Source organism: Pan paniscus, chromosome 12 (assembly GCF_029289425.2).
Source record: "Pan paniscus chromosome 12, NHGRI_mPanPan1-v2.0_pri, whole genome shotgun sequence".
Lineage (NCBI taxonomy): Eukaryota > Metazoa > Chordata > Mammalia > Primates > Hominidae > Pan > Pan paniscus.
Window position 1 is genome coordinate 67,339,713 of NC_073261.2, and position 23,978 is coordinate 67,363,690.

General features: G+C 37.2%; 1 protein-coding gene across 3 annotated transcripts in view; it reads right to left on the bottom strand.

Moving 5' to 3' along the window:
* LOC117979156 (uncharacterized) overlaps positions 1-23,978 on the bottom strand; it is an 830,677-nt gene that overhangs the window by 236,997 nt on the left and 569,702 nt on the right. For all 3 annotated transcript variants that reach the window (XM_055107910.2, XM_055107911.2, XM_055107909.2), the window contains 2 exons: positions 15,291-15,369; positions 4,909-4,977 (listed from right to left, as the gene is read on the bottom strand). In XM_055107910.2, coding sequence (XP_054963885.1) covers positions 4,909-4,977; positions 15,291-15,369 — 148 coding nt within the window. The remainder of the gene's footprint in view (positions 1-4,908; positions 4,978-15,290; positions 15,370-23,978) is intronic.

Consider the following 23,978-nt stretch of genomic DNA (forward strand, 5'->3'; position numbering starts at 1 on the left):
CGATAAGTGCAGCAGTCAAATCAGCACTGTGATTTTATCAGGGTTTTTGACTGTACATGAATTAGAATGTAAAATGCATACAGAATTTTTAATGGGAAGGCTTTAACATTCATTGAATGTATTTCTTACTGTCATTTGCATCACATTAAAGTGAAATTCTACATAAAAGGATAAAGAGAATATGTCCTAAATTACAGTTTTTCCATAGTTGTCATGTCCACACATAGAAAAATCTGATTCATAAGCTTGAACATGATCCTAAATCTGAAAAGGCTGCACTGGTTCCCTATTTGTTTGTAGGTTTTATGTGGCTGTCAGGGCTGGAGAGAGCTCAGTAAGGTCAGATTGTCAGGACAAAGCTAATAAAGATCATGGCAGGGCGGGGGAGCCGGGGAGGGAGGGTGATTGTATTCACTGTCTCTACTCTAGCACATTATTAAATACTGTGTCTGCATTTTTCATTCTATATCAGACTACTAAAAAGTCACTCATGTTCCTTAGAGGTATTCTGTCGCTCCTTTAGAAAGCTTCTATCTTTGGTTTAGTTAACTGCAGAGAGTTTATGAACATAGAGTTAATGTTTTATAAATCCAATTCTGTGTATTCCACCATGAATAAACATGTATGACATTGTTATGTACATGGGATATTTTGTAAACACTTGCTTCATATCGAACATGTGTATATCTACTTATAGGTTAAAATATGATCCATATGTCAGACGTTAGTTCCAAAATAACGGCAATTGGGTTAAGTGTGCTTGGCAGCTTCCATATACTGAGGCAAAAAAAAAAACAAGCAACCTGTCATTCCTCATTAACCCCACATCACACAGAGAGAAGTCAATGATTGGTACATAACAGTTGACACAGAATCTTTGGAATCTGAGAAAGAGCATTTTGCATCCTAGCAGAGGCCAACGTGTCACCTGCCAAGCTAATGAACTGGGAATAGAGCATGGCTGCTACATACGTACTGACTACCTGCACACTGGCTAACACACCTGGCCCATGCACATGAATTCGTACCAAATGACATCACTCTGTTATCATTTTAGAGTCTGAATAAGACAGGATGCTGCCATACAACCAATAGAAAACAGGCATGGAACTTGGGGTGAAATAGTTCCAATTCATAATAAGACCTACTAACGTATTTTGTGCCTAGAAAAATCATTTCATGTATGCACATGAAATGGGCCCATGTAAAATAAATGGATCTCGGCATGGCCAGTCTATCCATTATAATTATTTTATCTTTTATTGGTCGGGACGGGGGCGGGTAATGCCAAGTCTTTCTCTGTCGCCCAGGCAGGAGTGCAATGGCCTGATCTCGGCCCACTACAACCTCTGCCTCCGAGGTTCAAGTGATTCTCCTGCCTCAGCCTCCTGAATAGCTGGGACTACAGGCATATGCCACCAGGCCTGGTTCATTTTTGTATTTTTAGTAGATATGGGGTTTCACCATGTTGGCCAGGCTGGTCTCGAACTCCTGACCTCAAGTGATCCACCTGCCTAGGGCTCCCAAAGTGCTAGCATTACAGATGTGAGCCACTGTGCCTGGCCTCCCAAAGTGCTGGGATTACAGCCATGAGCCACCATGCTCGACCTAATCATTTTATCTTTAATAATTTGTTTAATTACTTTATCTCTGACAAAGATCAAAGACTGCATATCCTAGTGTTCAGCATTCATGGCCAAATATTGCTGTTGATTCCTGTTCATCTTCCTTGAATATACATAGCATATAGATATATTAGCTATATTAATAGATATATCATTGTCAGAAAAATGTACCCATTTCTTTCCATGTATAGAAACAGTTTCAAAAATATTTATAATGACCACAGATTTTACCTGGGCCCTTTCTTCTCTCTCTCTCTCTCTCTTTCACCTCCTCCCTCCCTCATTTCCCCTTTTCTGTCCCTCTGTCATTCTTTCTGTTGTTCTTTCATTTCTTTCCTTTCCCTCATATTCTTTGTATTAAGATAGGAATTGGAATTTGGGCCTTAAAAAAAAGATGTATTCAAGTTCTGATCCATTTTTAGCCATGATAAAATTGTTCTCTTTAATTCCAAAAATACTTGTCAAATGACAATAATTCTGTGGAGAAGACATTTATCGGTTGATGGAAAAGTGACAAAAATTATCAGATAATAACATTACTCCATTTAATTTATTCTGTTCCAAAATTATGCATATTACCATTAGAGACTTCATAACATCCTTTTAGTGGGCAGTTCACCAGTTGAAATCTTGGCCCTTGCCCTTCACTGGCAGGAAGAGCCTTAACAAGCCCTTTATCCTAAATATTTAACTTATTGACTTATTATAAGTACAAAATAGAATGGTGTGCATCGAATATCTAGAGTAGTTCCTGGAACAATGTATACCACTCATACAAGTTAGATCTACCATGCAAATTATTTCATGTTGTTTTTGTCAAAAGCAAAGAATGCTCACACCTTTTGTAAGAATCAAATTAGATGTTATGAAACCAGATTTTTATCTGTGACTAGACTGTATGACTTCAAGTAAGTGAACAACATTTTCTCCTCCAATAACATTAGGATACATATCTTTAATTTCCCTCCATTCCCTGCTGACTGCCTGGAGATGTTGCCAAAAGTCAGAAACTAAGGAAAACATATTAGGACAAAAGAAGACCATGTTCTTTACTTGTGATTAGGGATCAGCAAACAAAATTTATTTTAAAATCTCTATCATGTCATTTGTTATTTTCATAATTTTATCAAGAACATGGCTATAAGTTGATCATTTGAGCTGGTATTTCTTTTACTTAAAAAAAAGTATAAGGTTATCTGGTTCTAACTTCCTAACTCACTGTTAGCATAAAACAAATACATTTTTATTTAATTTGTACACAGAAAGAAAAAGTTCCTTCTGTAAAAATACGCATTTGTAGATCATGGAAAAATTGATTAATATTTCCTCAAACTCCACATTTGTTTCATAATACCAGGTATGTCTAAAGCACTGCCTTCTTTCAGATAAAACCAGTAATCTATCTCCATGGAGTCAAATTTATGCCATGATTTTTTCTTGCCTTTTAAATGCATACTATTTATTGTATAGGACTCTATTACCCATGCTTCATTGTTTTCACATTTTCTTCTCATAAGAACAATTCTAGTATTGCTGCTTGAACTTTTTACTTTACATTCACTTTCCTTTCCTCCTGCCAGCCCATATGCAAGTACTACCTTAGTCTTCAAATAAACATACAGGTCAGATGGTTCACTAGGTTGTTACATTAAAACCTTAAAGATTTTGTGTCTCAAAAAATTCTTGATTCAATTTAAATTATTGAGGCATAATAGCTCAACTTCTGCTACTGGTTGTTTCATTTCTTGCTTTATTGGAAAGGAATTGCTAATTTGTAATGTTTCTATCTAAACCTGACAAGTAAAATGTCCTTAATACTGTTTTTTATGCTTCTTTGAGGCTTTGTCTACAAAAAGACTGGAGCTGGGTCAATAATGCTGATAGCAGCAGCAGGCAGGAACATCCTAGGCAGATAGGGCAGGTCCCTGGTAAAATCCCACCTTCAAGCCAAGGACAGTTTAAAGCCTAGCTACAAGTCCCAAGTAAATCCATGGACCACATTGAGAACCTCTCTTCCCATTTGGCATGCTTTTCTCTGATTGATCCCCACCCTTCACTTATTTTTCATATACCTACCCTTCCCTAATTGGTGTTTTACACTGTCATGCCCACCTTTGAGTGGTACCTTTGTTTCAGCATTTTTTGTGTATTCACAAACCAGTCAGCATGCACTCCCTCATTCTGACCCCATAAAAATCCAGGACCCAGTGACACTGAAAGAGGCACCACTTGACTTCAGGTGGGGGACCACCCTCACATCCTCTCTCTGCTGAGAGCTGTTTTATCACTCAATAAAACTTGTCTCTGCCCTCCTCACCCTTTGATTGTCAGCATAACCTCATTCTTCTTGGACACGGGACAAGAACTCGGGAAACGCTGAACATGAGTATGAGCTGTAACACAGGTGGACTGGGGCATGGCTAAGCCAGCTGTGGGCTGAGCCAGTGTGCAAGCCAGGCACGGCCTGGTGGGCCAAGTGAGTGGCGCACCTCCTGTGGCAGGCCTGGGGCTAAGCGAAGCCCGGGCAGGGGCATCATCAGCCAAAAGTCTGTGGCTGGCAAAGTGATCAAGAAAAATCCTGCATCAGTACAACTAATTTAACTGAACTTAGATTTATATTTCCTTCTGATAATTCAATTGTTCATGTTCAACCTTTTCCCGATAAAATTTATTTATATAAGCAGCCAAAGTCATAGGCTTGATCTTGGCAGATACAAAAACTTATAGGTTTCTGTTAAACAATTTTAAAAAGTTATAGAAAGGTGAAGAACCAAAACTATGCATGCCATTTATTCATGTATAGCTTAATTTCAGTAATGGCTTATATAACATGTTGGTATGATGATAATTAATATTCTTCATATTCACACAATACTTTTATTTCTGACTATGCTTTTTTAAATCATCTGAACATACTCTAAAAAGACTCTGTATGTACCCACCTTTCTTTTCCAGACAATAGATGGGTTTTTTTTCATTCTCTTATTCTACCAATCTATTAATCTTGATTAATTTCCGGTTTACTCTAATGTCTCAGTTGCCCATTGGGAAACTATTCTTCAATAAAATACTGTATATACCATACAGTGTATTATGACATTATGATTGTCTTTCTTCCTTTATGCATCTGATTTACTCTCTTATTCCATCCTTTGATTTTTGATAGGCAATGTGTTATGATAGTAATCAGGCCCATTTATGATATGTTCAGCATGGACCAGAGAGTCAACACATTCAGGGATGTCCTCTGCAGATTTATGAGGAAAGGTAGATTTAGACTCACCTCTGCCAGAAGAGTTGACATAGAACTTTCTCTCCCACCCAATGCATTCCAGAGGAACTTTAGGATGCCCTGAAAAACAGAAGGCAGGGTGTCAGGCTGAACCCATTGCATTCATCAGATTCTTTTCTTTCAAAAGAGCTAAAAATGAAATCAGACAATGTTCTCAGATGCTTTAAACAAAAGGAATTTTCTGGGGCAGCATGTAAAATAATCTTTACAAATTTCACATTCTCTCCAAGTCTCACACCCCAGTCTACAGATGCTGAGATTTCCCTAAAGTATCAAAGTGCCAAAGGAAAGAACTTAAGCAAAAACTCAAGTTTTCCTATTGCACCATATTTTCTTCTATCTTTCTAGACTCTGCTGAAACCCAGCAGCAATAAGCTTTTATAGCCTTCTATTCTGTCAATCAGTTCCCATTTTCAAATATGAAAAAGGCCAAGGAAGTTTGTCCTCTTTTGAATTCTCAGCTTCCCAGGTCATGAAAATGTCCTTCTCCTCATTGTAAGTAGATTTGTGCTTTACCCTATTCCATATCCAACAATCTATTTCATAGTTAAGGTACACCATAGGTATAATACCTTGAATGTATTTATGTGAAAGTGTGGTATTTTCTTTCTTTTCCTCCCACAAGAGGATATGTAGAAGAGAACTGCTATCATTACTTATTTTTATTCCTTCTGCTTATATCCAAAGAATTTCCAAACTAATCTAGTTGAGGAATATATGTCCTTACAAGGTTGCTACATCTTGTTCATTGCTACCTTCTTCATCCCAGTCAATTCCTTCTTTATTCCGGGCAGCAGTGCATTGACACTGACACATTGATGTTCTCCTTGTGAGAATTAGCCTATCACATTCATTTATATCCACTTAATTGCTGCTGCTATTGTTTAGTCTGTTAACTTCCAGCTAGGGTGCAATTCACGTGAACACTGGGGAAGCACAACCATTCGATTAGTTCTGCAAAGTAGATTAAAATCTTCTGGCTAATTGGAGATTGTCCATACCGCTGCCTTCCTTCCAACTCTAGGTTGAATAAATGTTACGTGTTCAAGGAAGGGCTCTTAGTTGGAATATGGAAGCCTTGACTGGACCCAGTAGCATTTTCTGAGCATGTTTGTGTATGGGACACTGTGCTAGGCACCATGCCAGCAATTATCACCAATCTGGTCTTTGCCTGCAACCTGCAACTAGTCTTTTGATTGGCAGCTTGCCTTCTTCATTTTCATAAGGAGCACATGCACACTGGAGAAACTCCAACTTGGTACATGGCTAAATCATTAGTATCCCAAATTGGTAAGAATTTCATTTTGAAACACAAGCAGTAAGAAAAATCCTATAAAACAGTTTGTCTAGTTTGGGGGAAAATGATAATTATGAATATGATAGTCTCACTTGCATGATCCAAAGCATTATGCCATGTTGGACGTAGCTAATTTATTCAGAACTTATCATTGATGTAATAGCAAGCATGCTTTGGTTACTAAGCTGTCGCGTAGTTGTAGGCAACAAAGTCCCAAAGCTTTCTTTGGCAACATGTCACCATTCTGTGTACATTAAGCTGAGGTGCTTTAAGATGTTTAATTACGTTTTATCTAAAGAAGATGGAAAGCTCACATATCTACTTGAGGAATTCTAAGACATAACAGTAGGTCAAATTTCTTCATTTAATTTAAAATGCCTGTCCCAACTTGGTTTTAGCCCACCTCACTAGCACATTTTCTGACTGTCCCCTAAAATGCAGCTGAATAAAACTGGTAACTCTCGCTCAGATGCATTAGATTATGTTTATGGCCTGGTGTCCTTATGTTACTGTTCCAGCTATCTGGGGTTTGTGATAGGTGTGATGGACACATACAGGAAGAAGTACTTATGTTTATCTGGGAGTCAACACAAGATCAGATCTATCTAAAAACACACCAGATGCTTTCCGTCAATGACATCATCTAATCCTCCCAACAGAATTTGGAAACAGTTGCCTAATACCCATTTACTGATTGACCAAGTCTCAGAAAGTTTGAGTGACCTGTGCAAGATAACATAGTAAGTCACAAAGTATTGAATTGAAATCCAGTTCTATCTCTATATGACTCCACACTTAACTTCTTTCCTACGACCTTATAGACATGTTCATTGGGAAGACATAAATCTTAAGCTGCAAATTGAAGAAAGAATAAGTGTTAACAAGGTAGAAAAGAAGAAAGTCAATATTTCTGGGGAGAAACCCTCCCTTCTCACCAAATGTTGATGGCGGGTATAACATCAAAGGTAACAAGCTCACCAGGACTTAAATATAGGAGAAATAAGGAAAATAGTGTTAGAATTTTTGTTGTTGTTGAGACAGGATCTTGCTCTGTCACTCAGGCTGGGGTGCAGTGGCTCAATCACAGCTCACTACAGTCTCAACCTCCTGGGCTCAAGTGATTCTCCCACCTCAACCTCTCAAGTAGCTGTGACCACAGGTGTGTACCACCACACCTGGATAATTTAGTCATAGAATTTGTTAAGACCATGTGATGTCTCTGAGAAGCATATCAAAAACAGGCACCCATGGAACAGCCTCAGAATTTTAAAGAGTTTGTGAAGAGGGTAAAGGATACACTGAGAGTAACTAGAGACCCAGAGATTTCCGGACTTAAGAAACACATTGCTGCCCATCTCCTCTGAAGATGCCAAGGAGGAAAATATCAGGTTGCTTTTCATTACATTGTCTGTGAAGACTGCACAAGTGGCAGTTACACAGTAGATCATAAAGTGGACATCTTAGGACAAAAGAATTTACCTGATTCATCACTGCTTTATCTCTCTGACTCTTGTTTTATATTCCCATTGTATGTGAGGGAGATGGGCAAGAGAGAGCAGGAAGAAGCTACTTGGCATAAAGTCACAAAGTAATGATTACCCTTAACATTTGAAGGGCCTGGAGAAAGAATACAAAGGGAGGTCCACATAAATGTAGGTTGAAATATTTTCATTATAAATAAAGCTAGCAAACTGTTGACTAAAATAAGGTCTAGCCCTCTGTCTTGATTAATAGGCTGTAATAACAACCTGGAAGTCTAAGTTTCAACTTAGAATCTTTGGGATCCTTGAAGTTTGATGCTGGAACTGACAGAAGAGGAAAACCAAACCTCAGCCTCCCACCCACCTCCTGTTTTTCCCATCCCTCCACTGTGAGGGTCCTCACATGTGCGGATATATTTTTTCACATCTCCATGGTCAGTTGACACCAGGGTTCAGGGGAGCAGAGGCCATTGGTAAAGTCCATCCCTAAGAAGATGGACCTACACAGGCCCTACGGTGGGTTTGGGGCCACATAGGCAGGGAATTTGGGGATCTATTATGTTTAGAGCATGACCTACAAGGGGGCAAATGTCCAGGATTCAGGTGAGAAAGTCTGTTGGTTCTTTGGATACCCTACCCCTTAAGGAGGACTGAAAAAGCCCAGAAAAGAAAAGAAAAAAAAAAATGGGCCCAGAAAAGCACAGGGCTTAAGGCAAGGACAGCTTTTGCCTAACTGTAAAATGGTACTGCAAAGAGTAGCGTAAAAAAATGCCTTTTTATAATCCATAGATCCTGTTTTGGCACCAAAGCTCCTCCTTGGTGCTCCACTTGGCCCATAGCATTACACAGCCTCCTCAGGTGGCCCCATTCACATTGAGGCACATGGAAGCCTTGTGTTAGGCATGGTTAGGTCGCTAATAAGAGTCCCTAAAAAGGGGCTAGGATTTTTAATGTTCATCTTTTACATTTTTGAGCAGCTAAAAGCTTTTTTTAAAACTCTCATTCAGTCCAGCGTCTCCAAATAGATTCAAAATGCCATAAAGGAAAGGAAAAATTTTGAGATCCCCCTTCACCTGATTTCTCCATTGCCTGCACAAATACATACACACACGTGCACACACACAGAGTTTAACTAGCTATTCAATATTGTCCTAATTAAAAGTTGAATGCATCAGCAAATTGAACCCTAGAAGCTAGCTAGTTATCCGCCTCAGTCTACTCACCTAGCTATAGAGCTCACTCCATCAGAAAACTCTCTCTGTTCAAAACAGAGAGCTTCCCTCTGCAAACTCACTCTACAAAGTGCATTAGGCTCCACATCACATCTATGCTCCTTCAGCCCTAGTGGATAGAACAAGTTTCTCTGAGACGATCATTTCTGTTGACCGAACTTTAAGTTCTTTTCCCAGATCCCTGACATGATTTGACTGAATTTCTTGAAGCTTTTGTGTGTAAAGGTTGCAGAATGTCAATTCTCTAGTGATGGGATTTAGAAAAGGGAATGAAACCCAGAGACTTTATTCAGAGTGTGTGAGGAACCACCTTTATTACTAAGTGTTTCATACAATGGTATTAAAGCTATTTGCCATGCTTTTTTTATCCAAGGGTTGGACACAATTTCTTATTGTGCAGATAGCTTCTCCTAAAATTAAACCAATAACAATCAATAGCATGTTATTGAAAGTTTATGATGTTCCAGACACTTGGCTTGGTACTTTTCATGAGTTCTCTTCTAATCTTCTACCAGTCTTATGAAATGGGTATTATTATTACTGTTGCTGCTGTTATCGATGTCATTATGAAGACGAGAAAACTGAGGCTTGGCGAAGCTAAGTAACTTCTCCAACATTTTATTGCTAATAAGTAGCAGAATCCTGAGTTAAAACCAGGCATTGTGATATTGTTGACTTCAGAAGCCTTCTACTTAATGACAATAATGCCCATTTGCATTTGTAAAGTATATTTCTGGAAGACACAAGGAGGGGGCAAATATTCTTCTGCCTCTTAATAAGACCTTAACCTAAAAGGGAATTAAAAAATGAGAAAGTACCAAGGTGGAGTAATAGGGACTATATTTACCCTCCCACCTGAACAAGTAAAGGAAGAGAGAATATATGAATGTATATATTCATATTCATATATTCATATACATAAATACATGTGTATTATATGAATACACACACATACACACAGAGACCTACAGTTTTCAGACCATTGTCCAATTAAGTGACAGAAGAGAGTGATATCTTATAAGCGGTAAACAAGTCAGGTAAGCCCTAAGATTGTCCCACCTTACTTCCTTGAGAGAATTTTTGGGCTACAGTGCAGAGAGGAAGCCATTCTTCTCCTAGGCATTTACTCAAGAAATAAAAGTGCATGTCCACATAAAGATTTGTACATGATGTTCAGAGCAACAGTTATATCTGTAATAGCCAAAAATTGGAAACAATTCAAATGGGTAAATAAAATGTGGTATATCCATACAATGGAATAGTGCTCAGTAATAAAAAGGAATAACTATTGATATCTGCAACAAATAAATGAATCTGAAAATAATCATTCTGAGTAAGAGAAACAAATGAATTCATACATATGATTTCACATCATATAAAATTCTAGAAAATGCAAATGAATCTAAAGTGACATGAAGCTGCACAGTGGCTGCATGCATGCAGTGAAGGATAGCAAAGAGACAGGGGAGTCTCTGGATAATGAATACATTCATTTTCATCACTGTGGTCATGGTTTCACAGGTGCATAAATATGTAAAAATTTATCAAAGTGCATACTTTAAATATGGGTTGTTTATTATACGTCAATTACACCTCAATAAAGCCATTTAAAAAATAGAACAGTTTTAATTAACAAGATGAAAGGTTTCTATCTTATTTATTTTTAGCAAAGAATAGAAGCTGTATAAGAGCCGAAATATTGTTTATCTTGCTTATTTGGGGTCTCTAGTGACTAAAGTTAGGTGTACCGATTACTACTTCTGAGTAACTAACGCAAAATGTAGTGGCATAAAATGGTCACCTGTCATGTTCATAGATCCTGTGCCTTAACATTACGGCAGAGTTGGGATGGCTTCTCTCTGCTCCATGACGTTTGAGGTCTTAACCAAATTGCTGGGTACTAGAAGCACTGGAGCTCCCTTATCACTTTGTGTGGTCTCTCCAGCGAGGAGGCTCCAAGGTAGCCAGACTTGTTACCCATCAATACTGACTCCCAAGGGAGAAATCTAGGAGGAAGCTGTGTTACCAGTTTTGTAATCTACCCCCAGAAATCACTAAGGGGCACTTCCACCACATTATCTTTGGTTGAGGCAGTTATAAAAAATCTGCCTGGGTTTACGGTGAAAGAATATAAACACCACTCTCAATGGAGGATTCTCAACACTTGTGCCAACATTTTAAGAACGCGGGATAGAATATATACCAGCGCAGCAATCTTTGGAAAATTCAGTCTGCTGCACTGTGTCTATGTCACACAAATGAAGATGTGAACATGAGTTAGTCATTTCCACTTCATGTGCAGTCTTACATGCCATAGAAAATGAAATCCATGCATTCATTACACAGATGCATAAGTGCATCTTTTTTACACAACGTGGTTTCAAGATAGAATGTTTTAACTTGTACCCTGAAGGAGCTTATATTTATAGATAAATATATGAGAAAAGAGAAAGAAAATATAGAAAATGGCAACTTGGCATAGAAGGTTTAAGTCTTAGGGAAGGTATTTAGTACTATCAGGGTTTTGAGAAGGCAGAGGCTACTACTGGCTGAAGAAACAGTAAATGCTGCCTGGGGTGTGGAGTATTAGAACTAAGACTGGGAAGTTTAGTAAGATTTCCACAGAAGATGCTGAGAGACAAGCACCGAAAGTAAGGAAAAAGTTTGATTCAAGAAATTGACCAAACCTAGTACATTATCTAAAACTCCAAGGCCCCTTTAGAACTACAGATTCTACACCCTACTTCTAGAGTATTTTAAGTTATTAAATTCCTCTCCCCCAGGACATTTTGATAATCAATCAGATTTTGAAACCACTGAGGTATAGGATATATGCAGATGGAAATAAAGATGTCTGTAAGAAAGATTAGAACCAAATCATAGGGGACTTATATGAATCAAATGGTCTGCAATAGAATCCGATGATTATTTCACTTATATTAATTAACTTATCACAGCACCACACTTTCCAGCTAAATGCTGCACATTTGTGGTAAGTCAGATTATAAATCAGTAAACAATAAATAATAGCAGCATTAAGTACTTGATGATACATAGACAAGCCTACAGTGTAACTTTAAATTATAATTTTTTTAAACATGGAATTTAGAGTCAGGAGAAAGCTTAGCAGTCCTTCAGTTTCTTTCCCTAAGTTCACAACATTATTTAATTCTTCCCCAAAAGTGTATATGAAGTTCCTGATGGGCCCCCTTCCTATTTTGCGTGGAGGAGACTTCAGAAGTTCATTTCACAGGAATAGTTTCAGTGAAGAAACATTTTGTGATATGGAATGAAAGGTGCCTTATGCACACAAGATGTTATACCTATAATATTGCTGTCATATTATTTATAAACCATAGGCTTTTCTTATCACTTTTATGCACTGGTAGATTTTGTCAGTTCTGTGGTTCCTTTGATATATAATTTATTGTGTCAACTAATCCTGAAGAAAAATCCACAATAAATAAACAGATAAATTGACGTTCATCCAGCAGAACTATACAGTATGAAATGTAAGTTCATTTGCAGAAAAGAAAAGCTGTATAAGAAGCAGAATCATTGTTTATCAGTTTTGAATTGCTATATTTGTTCTTTGCCAAAATTTCTAATTTCTAATTAGGATTGTAGGTACTATTCTCTCTCTCTCTCTCCCAGCCCCGTGTGTGTGTGTGTGTGTGTGTGTGTGTGTGTGTGTGTGTGTTTCTCTCTCAGAATGGCATCTGTGAGTCTCTTTTGATAATGAATACGCCAAGGGGGCCCAGAGTTAAGTCTAGGCCTCAGAACTAGGAACATTTCCATCAAAGATGGTTTGTTAATAATAAAGTAAGGAGGGAAAAAAGCTATTTGCTTCTTTTGTGGCTCTGACCCTCCCTTGGTCCTGCCAGGCCTGCCTGAGCATCAGCAGAGTTCAGTGGTAATTAAAGCAACAGTGTTGTGAAAAAAGTGTGAATTACTTTTACGGGAAGACTTGGATGTTGCTACTGACTGACAAAGCACAGCGGGGGACTCTGCTGGATATTAAAGAGTGATGGTAGTCCCTGTATTGTAAGGTGGCTTTTCAGCACAATGCAAAATTGTGACTTTTCACAAGTTGATATCTCTGGAACCATTCGAGTTATCAGCTTAAAATTTAGATATATATTTTTCCCCCTGGCAAGCTTGTGGAGCAAAACTATGTCACATTTCATGAAATGCGATATGGTGGTTGGAATTATGGAGAGCTAAAGTATATTTTCTTCCTTTTCTTCCCCTGGATTTTGACTCTATCATGGAAGTATTTCAACCTTGAAGACTGCAGAAAATAGTGAGGAAAAAGCTATAAAGGGATCATATGTTCAACCCTCTCTTGGCAAGTTATTTCAATGTCAACTATCTAGGCTTTCTGTTTCTGTCATTTTTTGAAAAAAGAAAGAAGTGCAGACCAGCACTCTGTTGACAATGCCAAGAAATGCCAACTCCGGGCTCTCAGCACTGGTGTATAAATACCCAGAAGGATGGTGGGTTCCTCCCACCACGCCCAGCCAGGAAAAGTTCTGATCTTACTCCTGTCACTGCCAATCTTGTTAAGCCAACTCCCACACAGGTGTGATATTAATGTTGATTCTGCTCCTTATACAGTGAGAAAAAATGTCCTTAACCAAATCCAATAAACCGAATTTGTGGATGTGAATCAAGAGGATAAAATAGCCCAACAAAGTATTAATCACTTTTCATTTTATAAGCTAACAGACACTATCAGTATTCCTGAATCAAGTTCACAGAGAACACGTGGAACTCTATGTAAAAACATCATCAATAGACCAGGGAAGACTGCAACTGATAAGATGCAACTGAAAAGTGATGGGAAATATGTATGTTATACGAGCCTGTATTAGTGATACATTAATCACGTAACCAATGAATAATATATCATGTAATATGCAAATGCTCTTTCATGTTTATCACTTTCTCCCTGAAGTAAATGGGTTGAGAGAGTGAGTAAAATTCCTATGCTTGGTATATTTTTGGTAACCCTATCCACATCTGACCACAGTGGGACCTTCTGTGGATCAATGGACACAGTAAAGCAGAAGGCAACAGAGTATAGTGAATAAGAGCTCACCCACACACTGTGCAACCCCAATTTCTCCATGTGCAAAAAGGTTGTAATAGGCATTCCCAACTAATTTTTTAAATTAAGTGAATTAAGATATTAAAAATAGTTTAGTGAAATGCCTGACATTTAGGAGTAATTAATAAAAGCTAATTGTTACTATCATCACCATCGAACTAGGTGTGATAATGATGCAAGGTGATCCAAGGAATCCCCTTTGCTTTTAGATACACTGATTCTGTGTGATTTGTCAAGCAGTGGGGTAATATTTTTTAAGTAGTATGAGGTCATAAAATGGCATTTAGGGGATGAGGCTGTGACATGCCAAACAATAGATGGTTTAAATAGACAACAATGATATAAACAGAATAACTGGGGTACTCAAAATGACATTCTTTCACCCCACTAGTGCAAAGTTTAATTAGTATGTAAATGGCATACTCATTTAAAATTGACATAATGCCACCTCTTTTCATGCCAAGCTGTCAGGGCCTATGAAACTGTAAAATTCCTGACACTAAACATTTGTTGTAAACTGATCCTTCCAAAAGTAACTTAACTAAAGCTGAAAAGGCAGGAAAGGTGATAATCACTTTTTTTTAAGCCATTTCTTCATTCTTTCTTTCAGAGAAAAAGGCCCAAACTGCTTTTGGGGAAAGATTCACCACATTATATTGGGCTGAGGGCATATTCTGTAAAAGAAAAAAAAATATATGAACCACCAACCCCAGAGTGATGAAAAGCAAAACGGGTGAGGAAAAAAATACCCTCAATTGACATAGCTATTTTCATCACATCAAATCAGCCATCTGTTCTTGACATAGTTTATTATCATTAGGAAGATTTTCTCAATTCAGACATGGTGATGAGGAAAGATGAAGAATTAACCAGATAAATAGCCAATTTGGAAAATTCAGGCTGAGACCCTTTTCCTCAATTTCCATCCCCTCCTTTCTCCCTGCTCCATTATCACACTCCAATTATTCCAAGAAAAGCTTCAATGACATGATTAGACATGTTTATGGTAGTGTTTTTCTCTCACTTGCATAGGCATAACAAACTAAACACACTAGGTATCAAATGACACAAAGGTGATCAACATTGTACAAAAAATAATAATTTCCCATTGTTATAAATGACTGCATAAACTTAGAATGACAGGTGGCTACAGTTCTACAGTTAAAGGTGAGGGAATTAAATACTCTGAATTGAAGTATAAAATGCTGATGTTTTCCTCCCAGAATTTATTCATTAGAAATCCATCAATTTACCTTGGGATAAGAGTGTTTAGAGAAGAAAATTTTCTTTGAAATCATCACGAAGTAATTCCAACGCTCTGTGTGAGATAATCTGGAAGGAAAAAGTAAATGTTGGAAACCAATAATAAAAAGAAAATATTTAAATCCAATGCTTGATATCAACTTCATAAAGTGAAGTTGGAAATTCACAAAAGTTAAGCTCATATATTTAGGCGAAAAAGTTAAAAGAATACTTGACAAATATCAATACAACTATTTAAAAAATTACTCAGGCTGGTTATTTTATTTACATAATGTCGAAAACAAGTGTGATTCTCCCTCAAACAGTTTAAAAATTCATGTTAGATTTATAAGAATCTAATTAACAGATTTTGAATTATACTTGAAAAAATATCTTTTTGATTAAAAACTTAAAAATGTTAAGGGAAGTAACTATTAAATCATACAGACTCCACAAAACAACTTTCACCCCAACCCCCAGGCTATTTTGTGTATATATATCTGTCTTTGATAACATTCCTGTGGTCTCTTATTCTGGTCTTTTATACCTAAATATCTGACTTACAACTAATTGTCAAAAAAGTAACTTTTTATAACTCTTCATTCCTCAACATCTCTTTGAGTCATCATTGTTGCTAGACCTTTTTTTGTTGATACACTTTTTTCTTTATTTCATCTATGTCATAGGATCTTAATTATCTTCATAACTCTTACTATGCTCTTGGTTTTCTTTGTTGCTCCAACAAAGCTAAATATGGACATAGTCATTCCACCACAGTATTCATCAATTCAGCAAATGTCTATTGAGACCCTACTGCAAACCAGGTGTTGTTCTAGGTGCTGGGGGTACAGCAGAGAATCAGGCACACATGATCCTTGCCCTCATGGAGCTTAAGTTTCTAGACTAGAAGTCAACAAACTAAAGCCTCCAGGCCAAATCCAGCTCGTCACCTATTATTGTAAATAGATTTTTCTTGGAACACAGCCATGCCAATTCATTTAAATATTGTCTACAGCTGCTTTTGGGATACAATGGCATGGTTAATTAGTTGCAGCAGTGACCTTTAGAACACAAAGCCTGAAATGTTTATTCTCTGGCTTTTTACAGAAAATATTGGCTAATTCTGGTTGACTCTAGATCCTTCTTCAACTGTGGCAGCTCTTCAATCTTTATCTTGGAGAGTACATTCTTGATTTCTTGTTGTTTCAATCACTTCTACAGAAATGATTTCATAACCTCTAGTCATAGTCATGATCTTTTGAACTTCAATCACATATTTCTAATTGCCTATTTAACATTTCCCTCCCCTGCACACACACACTGGTGAGTAAATCACCATTATTTCAAGATCGCTAAGATTGAATTTATCTTTTTCCCAAAGCCAACTGTGTTCGACCATCAATCTCCCAACCACTAGGACTTAAGATTCTGGAGTCTCTCATTTTCTTCTAATATCCAGGTTAAAAAAAGTTTTTAAACTTTAAATATTCTTTATATCTATCAACTAATATTTGTTTCTACTGCCACTACCTAGGTTTGGACCTCAAAATCTTATACTTTGGATACAGTAATCATCAATCTCCTTACAGTTAATCCCTTATGTCTCCAATGATTTGTCAGTCAGTCTCCCTGAGACATCACCTTGTATATGTCATTAAAATCCTTAGTAGCTTCCCATTACCAAGATTAGGGATTCAATCTGTAGCTGGGGCTTTCTTTTGTGGGAATGCTACAAAATGACTTCAAGGGGCCCAGAAATCCCATTAAACACACCAAGAATTCCCTGGAGGTTGAATAAATAAGTACCCTGAGAAGATGTATCACTATCTATTTTTCAAGTGTACACAGATGTTCTTCTGATAATTAAAAAGTTCAGCCTGGGCAACATGGTGAAACCCCATCTCTACAAAAAAATATACAGACTAGCCAGGTGTGGCGGCATGCACCCATAGTCCCAGCTACTCAGGTGGCTGAGGTGGGAGGACCACTTGAGCCAGGGAGGTCGAGGCTGCAGTGAGCCGAGATCACATCACTGCCCTCCAGCCTGGGTAACAGAGAGAGACCTTGTCTCAAAAACAAACAAAAAAGCAAAAAACATAAAATACAAAGTTGCTTTTATAAGTTACTGATATGGTTTGGCTGTGTCCCTACAGAAATCTCATCTTGAATTGTAGTTCCCATAATTCCTATGTGTTGTGGGAGGGACCCGGTAGAAGATAATTGAATCATGGGGTCAATTTCTCCCATACTGTGCTCATGGTATTGAATAAGTCTCATGAGATCTGACGGTTTTATAATGGGTTTCCCCTTTCGCTTGGCTCTCATTCTTTCTTGCCTGCTGCCATGTAAGATGTGATTTTTCTCCTCCTTGCCTTCTGCCATGATTGTGAGGCCTTCCCAGCCACGTGGAACTGTGAGTCCATTAAACCTCTTTTTCTTTATAAATTACCCGGTCTCAGGCATGTCTTTATCAGCAGCATGAGAACAGACTAATACAATTACCAATTTCATTGTAACTTTTTTCTCATTCTCTATTTTCCAAAGCAATTGATTTTAAAAGTGCAACAATTTTTTGTCTGTATTTTGTGATCAAATGGTCTTCCATTGGCCATTAAATGCCTACTGTACCATGAGGAAGGGTCTGTTAACAATTTACAAGGAAATTACGGGAGCCTAAAACCTCAGCATTTGGAGGGGAACGTAAAAGGCTTAAAAACATCTTTAAATCCAACTATGTCCTTTCCTCTCTCCTTGGATGAGAGCTATGGATTTGGAGGATTTTGTGAGGTACAGGAAGACCGTGGGAAAAGAGATGGCTGTTTAAGCCTAACTCAGTTCTAGACTTCAAAGAAAAGGAACTTGAGGGCTCCTGGTGGTTTCTACACTGTCTGCCTCTGCTGTTTAGAGACCAGGAGCATATTAGGGTTCTGGACAGAAGCTTTAATAAACGATGTGCTTTTGGCATCCATATCTTCCCATTCATATTTCCTGGAAAAGTGAACATAAATACAGATGCACAGCAGGGGAAGGAAATTACTAAAAACCACATCCACATTCTTGGCCTTACAGTATCTGTGTCTTTCAGTTTAGCCCTTGTTCCTGGTTGTAGTTTTGTTTCTCCCACCATCTCCCTATGCACTATTTGATAAGTGATGGCAGTTCTCCTGTTTCCTGGCATATTATGTCATGGAATCCCTGGAACCCAGTGCAGTGCCATCAACCAGCAAGCAGAGAGCAACTAAAAATTGTGTGTGTTGCCATTATCCAGTGGTTGCAGAACAATCACAAAGCTCTTATTTTTGCTCATGTTTTGAGTCATTTGTCATGGTGAGTACTCAGGCCAATTTACGTATCTCAGAAACCTCTCTGACATCACAGAACTTAGAGGGAGGTAAACTGAGGGAGGGGGAAAAGATGTGGCTACAGAATTGTCAACTAGTAGCTGATTAACTTTGAGCTACGTAATTTCTCAGAATTTTAGTCCCCTCTGAGGTAACTTGGAATAATATCTACTACCTCATTGCAGTTATAATAACTAAAGGAAATAAAATATATAAGGATTTGGCATGGTACCTGATACATAGTTGGCAACCCAACAGTTGTTCTTAGAGGAGGGAAGAAGAAAAGCGGGTATGGATCTAAAATGATGCCTGTTATACGTATTCCACCTGGTTTAGTATACGACTGAATTACATTTGGCCTGGAATTACATTCCAAGGATATCCATAGTAGGGGAGGTTGCTCTGACACAGTCAAAGAGAATTACTGGGTCTGGGAGTGATTAACCAGGAGTGAATTAACATTTATTGCACTCCTATTACATAGCCAATTTAGTGGGCATCTTATATATACTTTTATTTTATGCTCACATCTGTTCTGACACAAATGTTATTTTGTGTGTGTGTTTCTGACCATAAGAACAATATGGCCAGAAAAGGTTTGAAACATTGCTTGCATCCACACTGTTACTTAACAGCAGAGGGAAGACTTAAACCAGTTCTAGGTTACTCTAGAGCTTTTCCACTCTTTCTCAATCACTAGGATGTCTCTTCTAATAATTTTTTATGTCTTGTCAAGTCACTCATCAATTTTCATGAAGACCACTGCCCAACTAGTGTATTATTACCTTTTTCTTCATTCCAACAAATGTCATTTAATAAAAAAGGTAGCAAATGTTTACAAAAGGTAAGTCCACATATTTGGAATAATTCTTGGAATGTCTGAAAGAACAAGGACTATCCTAAGAATAAGTGTTGCACTTACTCTCAGACAATTTAGTAGTCACCCAACTACCTATCATGAATACGGGAGCTTGGCCCATCATGGGAGCCAGGACTGCTATGGCTGGCTTTGTGAGTTTGGCCTCATTCTTTGAGTCTGTCAGAAATATAACTTTGATTTCGAGAAAGTCCAATTTCTTCTCCTCACTTGCTGTAGTAGAGAATTGGAAGAAACTGTTTATAGCCAGGACTTGCAGGGTGCAGCTCTCAAAAACTGGCTTATATATAAGTAAATAGTAAGTAAAATAAGGATAAAATGATGACATTCTTCAAGTAACAGCTTTAGGGTCTCGAAAATGATTATTTCTGTTTGCCTGCAACTGTAAAAATCAGTTTCAGGTCATAGCTTTTCTTTTATATGGTAAATGATGAATGACCATTTAAATATTGACCCATCTACTAACCATGATATTAAAAAAAATTAAAACTTACTGTGCTAAAAGGGAATTTGAAGGCTAAAATCACCTGATTTTTTCAACTCAGTGATTACATCATGGGGACATTCGTCTTTACTTCAACTCGGGAATTGCATAAAATATATTTTCCCAACCAAGAAAATCCAGCCCTTTAGCTTCTGCATATTATATTTTTTCTGAATCCTGTAAATATGTTTTTCATCCAAGTTACTCTACCCTTTTAGACTTTGGAAACTGTGATGTCAAATCTAACCACCTGAATTAGTTTGTTCTCAAGTTGCTATGAAGAAATACCCAAGACTGGGTAATTTATAAAGGAAAGAGGTTTAATTGACTCACAGTTCCTCATGGCTAGGGAGGCCTCGGGAAACTTATAATCATGGCAGATGGCACCTCTTCACAGGATAGCAGGAGAGAGAATGAGTGCCCAGTGAAGGGGGAAGCCCCTTATAAAACCATCGGATCTCATGAGAACTAACTCACTATCACAAGAACAGGATGGGGGAAACTGCCCCCATGCTTGAATTATCTCCACCTGGTCCCTCCCACAACACCCGGGGATTATAGGAACTACAATTCAAGATGAGATTTGTGTGGGGACACAGCCAAACCATATCAGTACCTATTAAAAGCACCCACAAAAAGTAGGAATATTCTTCTTTGTGTAGGTATTTTGCCAAAAGAACATATAAGAATTATATTTGCTTGCAAGGGTGAGGATGGGATGGGCATGAGAAAAGTCAAAGCAAAGAAGAAAGACATAATAGCACTCAGCAAGGAAAAGAAAACTATTTTTGTAAGCATTTATTATCATTTTTATATTATTTTTTACTCTTTACAAAAATAGAAATATCCTGTGTTCAGTTTTTACTTAACTTCAACAACACTAGCAATACACTGCCTTACTGCTAAAATGTTTAAAAGAGAGAAAAAAAAAAAGAGAGGGGAAATGAAGGAAGGAGAGAAAGTAAATAATTTTTCTGGAATCACAGGAAAAAGAGAACTTGACTTAAAATTTTTCACGGAGTACCATTTGCTTATTTGCAATAAGTAATTCTTTTGAAAAAAAATTCTAAATTCAACCAATTCAGTATTTTTCTTCCTTGGGTTCCAGTGCTATGAGATGGATATTTTAGTTTTAGAAAAGTGTTACTAGCCACCACCCCTCTCCTTTCCAGAGCAGCAAAAATTCTGCCAAATTCCTTATTTTCCCCCATTAGCCTATGGTCCTTAAATGAATTTCCAAAGAGTTAGGTAAATACTATTGGGTAATTAATGAAAATTTTCACTCCCTGTTAACTTCTTTTATTTTTATTTTTGAGACAAGGTCTCACTTTGTCACTCAGGCTGGAGTGCAGTGGAGCAATCTTGGCTCACTGCAGCCTCGACCTCCCTGGGCTCAATGATCCTCCTACCTGAGCCTCCCATGTAGCTGGGACTACAGGCACGTGTTACTCCACCCAGCTCATTTTTTCATTTTTTTTTTTTTTTTGTAGAGATGGGGTTCACCACATTGTGCAGGCTGGTCTCGAACTTTTGGACTCAAGCAATCCTCCCATCTTGGCCTCTCAAAGTGCTGGTATTACAGGCACGAGCCATCACTCTTGGCCTGACTTTATTTCTTAAATAAGAATGCAAATCTATATCCCTATCTAGGTGTTAAAAGATGGTAGAGCTAAACCAAACATCACACCCAAAGAAAACTGATTTATCTTCGTTTTTAGATGCATGCATTTATCAGACTACAATCACCTGTTTTTATTTCTACAACAGCATGAATTCCAAAGGACAGCTAAAGTGTTTGCAGAAGAGGCAATTAAAGGACCTATGGAAACTCTCTCCAGTATGGATGGATTATCTTTTGGGTTTTTAGCTAACATTCTATCTAACGCTGGATGAAATTTACCTAATATCCACAGCTTCAAATCAAAGTTGAAAAATTCACTTGTTAGTCACATTTACATAACTGCTATAAAAACTGACCATTAGCTAGGTGTCATAAAACCTTTCTCCTTTCTTATTGATAACTGGGGGGAATAAGTTACTTAAGCTTAGATCTCGCTCTCTCTCTCTACCTCCCTCTTTCTCTCTCTCTCACACACACATACCTTTGTGTTATATGATTCTTCTACTAAGAACAGTGAGTGTATCCAACTCTGATAATTAAGTGTACCACACATGGATCACATCTAAACTTCTGAGTAATCAGGATGAATAAAATACTTATCACCTGGACAGTACTGGATATCAATTATTCAGGGTAGACATGTTTCTTGAAATTCCACCTTCTAATAAGATGTAAAGAATTTGGCCTCTTTTACATTACATTTAAATGTATTTGGAAAACTCTAAATTAAACGAAGTAAATCAAGTGTTTTTTTTCTACTGAGCTTCTCAGAGAAATGTATATATTTCATGTAAATTCCTAATAGAAATAGTATATTAATTTATTTTTAAAAGCATGCAGAAAAGCACAGGAATCATGTTTAAAATCATGTAAATCCCACCACTCTAAACTAGCCATCCTTAACTGTAATGGGACATCATTCTTATATGTTTATTTGCATATAAACATATTGAAATACACACTAGTTTCCTATTGCTGCTGTAACAAATCACCACAAACTAAACGGCTTAAAACAACACAAAAATATTATTTTATAGTTCTGTAGGCTATAAATCCCAGGAGGCTAAAACTAAGCCGTCCGCTTCCTTCCTGGAAGCTTTAGGGGAGAAATTAGTACTTTCAGCTGCACACCTTCCTCAGTTTGTGGCCACTTTCCTGACCTTAAAGCCGGCGCGTGTAGTTCAAACCTTCTCAGGTTGCATCACTCTAACCATCTGCTTCCCTCTTCCATTTTTAAGGACTCTCGTGATTATAATGGGCCTGACCAGGCAGTCCAGAATATCTAACTTAAAGTTAGCTGATTAGCAGCAACTATAATTCTATTTGCAACCTTAATTCCCATTTGCCATGTATTATAACTTATTTATATATTCTGGAGATGACGATGTGACATCTTTGGGGATGCATTAGTCTGTTTACAACAAAAGATACATATTTATATGTATATATACATATACATGTACACACACATATATAAAATCATTTTATTAAAATAAGATGCTAATCTACATGCTCTTTTAATTAAAAAACTACTAAATTAGTTGTATATGTCATTAAAGTAATGGCAAAACCTGCAATGACTTTTGCACCAATCTTTATAATTAAATTGTGTGGACAAACTGAAGAATTTTCTGAATACTAAATAAATATTTTTAATGCTGTATTACAATTTTAAAAATATATATCTAAGTCTAAAAATAAAACGTCATCAAAATAATAGGTGTTTGAAGTTATGTTTTTAGAATGAGATCCAAATTTAGAAAGGTTTGACTTCCCCTTAGAAATAGACAAAAAAAAAAAAAATCCCACTGTCATTGTATTATTTTTACGTCATCAAGGCATATAGCATTTAAACTTAGCCTTCAAAACTGAATTTCCAATATTAGCTGAGGATTGTATTTACCTAAACAGTCACTTCCAATTATTTCTCCATTCTTGAGATATTTATTTTGGTTCTTCTCTTTGTTGCCCAGTACTCACTTTCATAAATCTCTTCATTTCAAGGTGGGCTTATAGATCTACTTCCCAAGTTCTTGTGTGCCTAAGAATATCTAGTTTTAGTTTTTATACCTGGATTATGAGAATCTTGGGCCACGCTTTTTTAATAGCATGACTTCGTACACATTGTTCTACAGTCTTTTGAAACTAAGTGTTGCTGGTGAGATCTTAGGCTGGCCTCATTTTTTTTTATGTAATAGTTTACTTGCTTTTATTGTGTGCAGAAATGACTAAAATAAAATCTTTTTTTAAAAAATTACTAGAAGTTTAATATTTTAAACAGGCTAAATTTTTATCAGTTTTTTTTTTCCTGGAACATCATATCTTTAAACTTAATCAGTTATTTTGCTTAATTTCAGGGAAATTTTCCACTTTTAC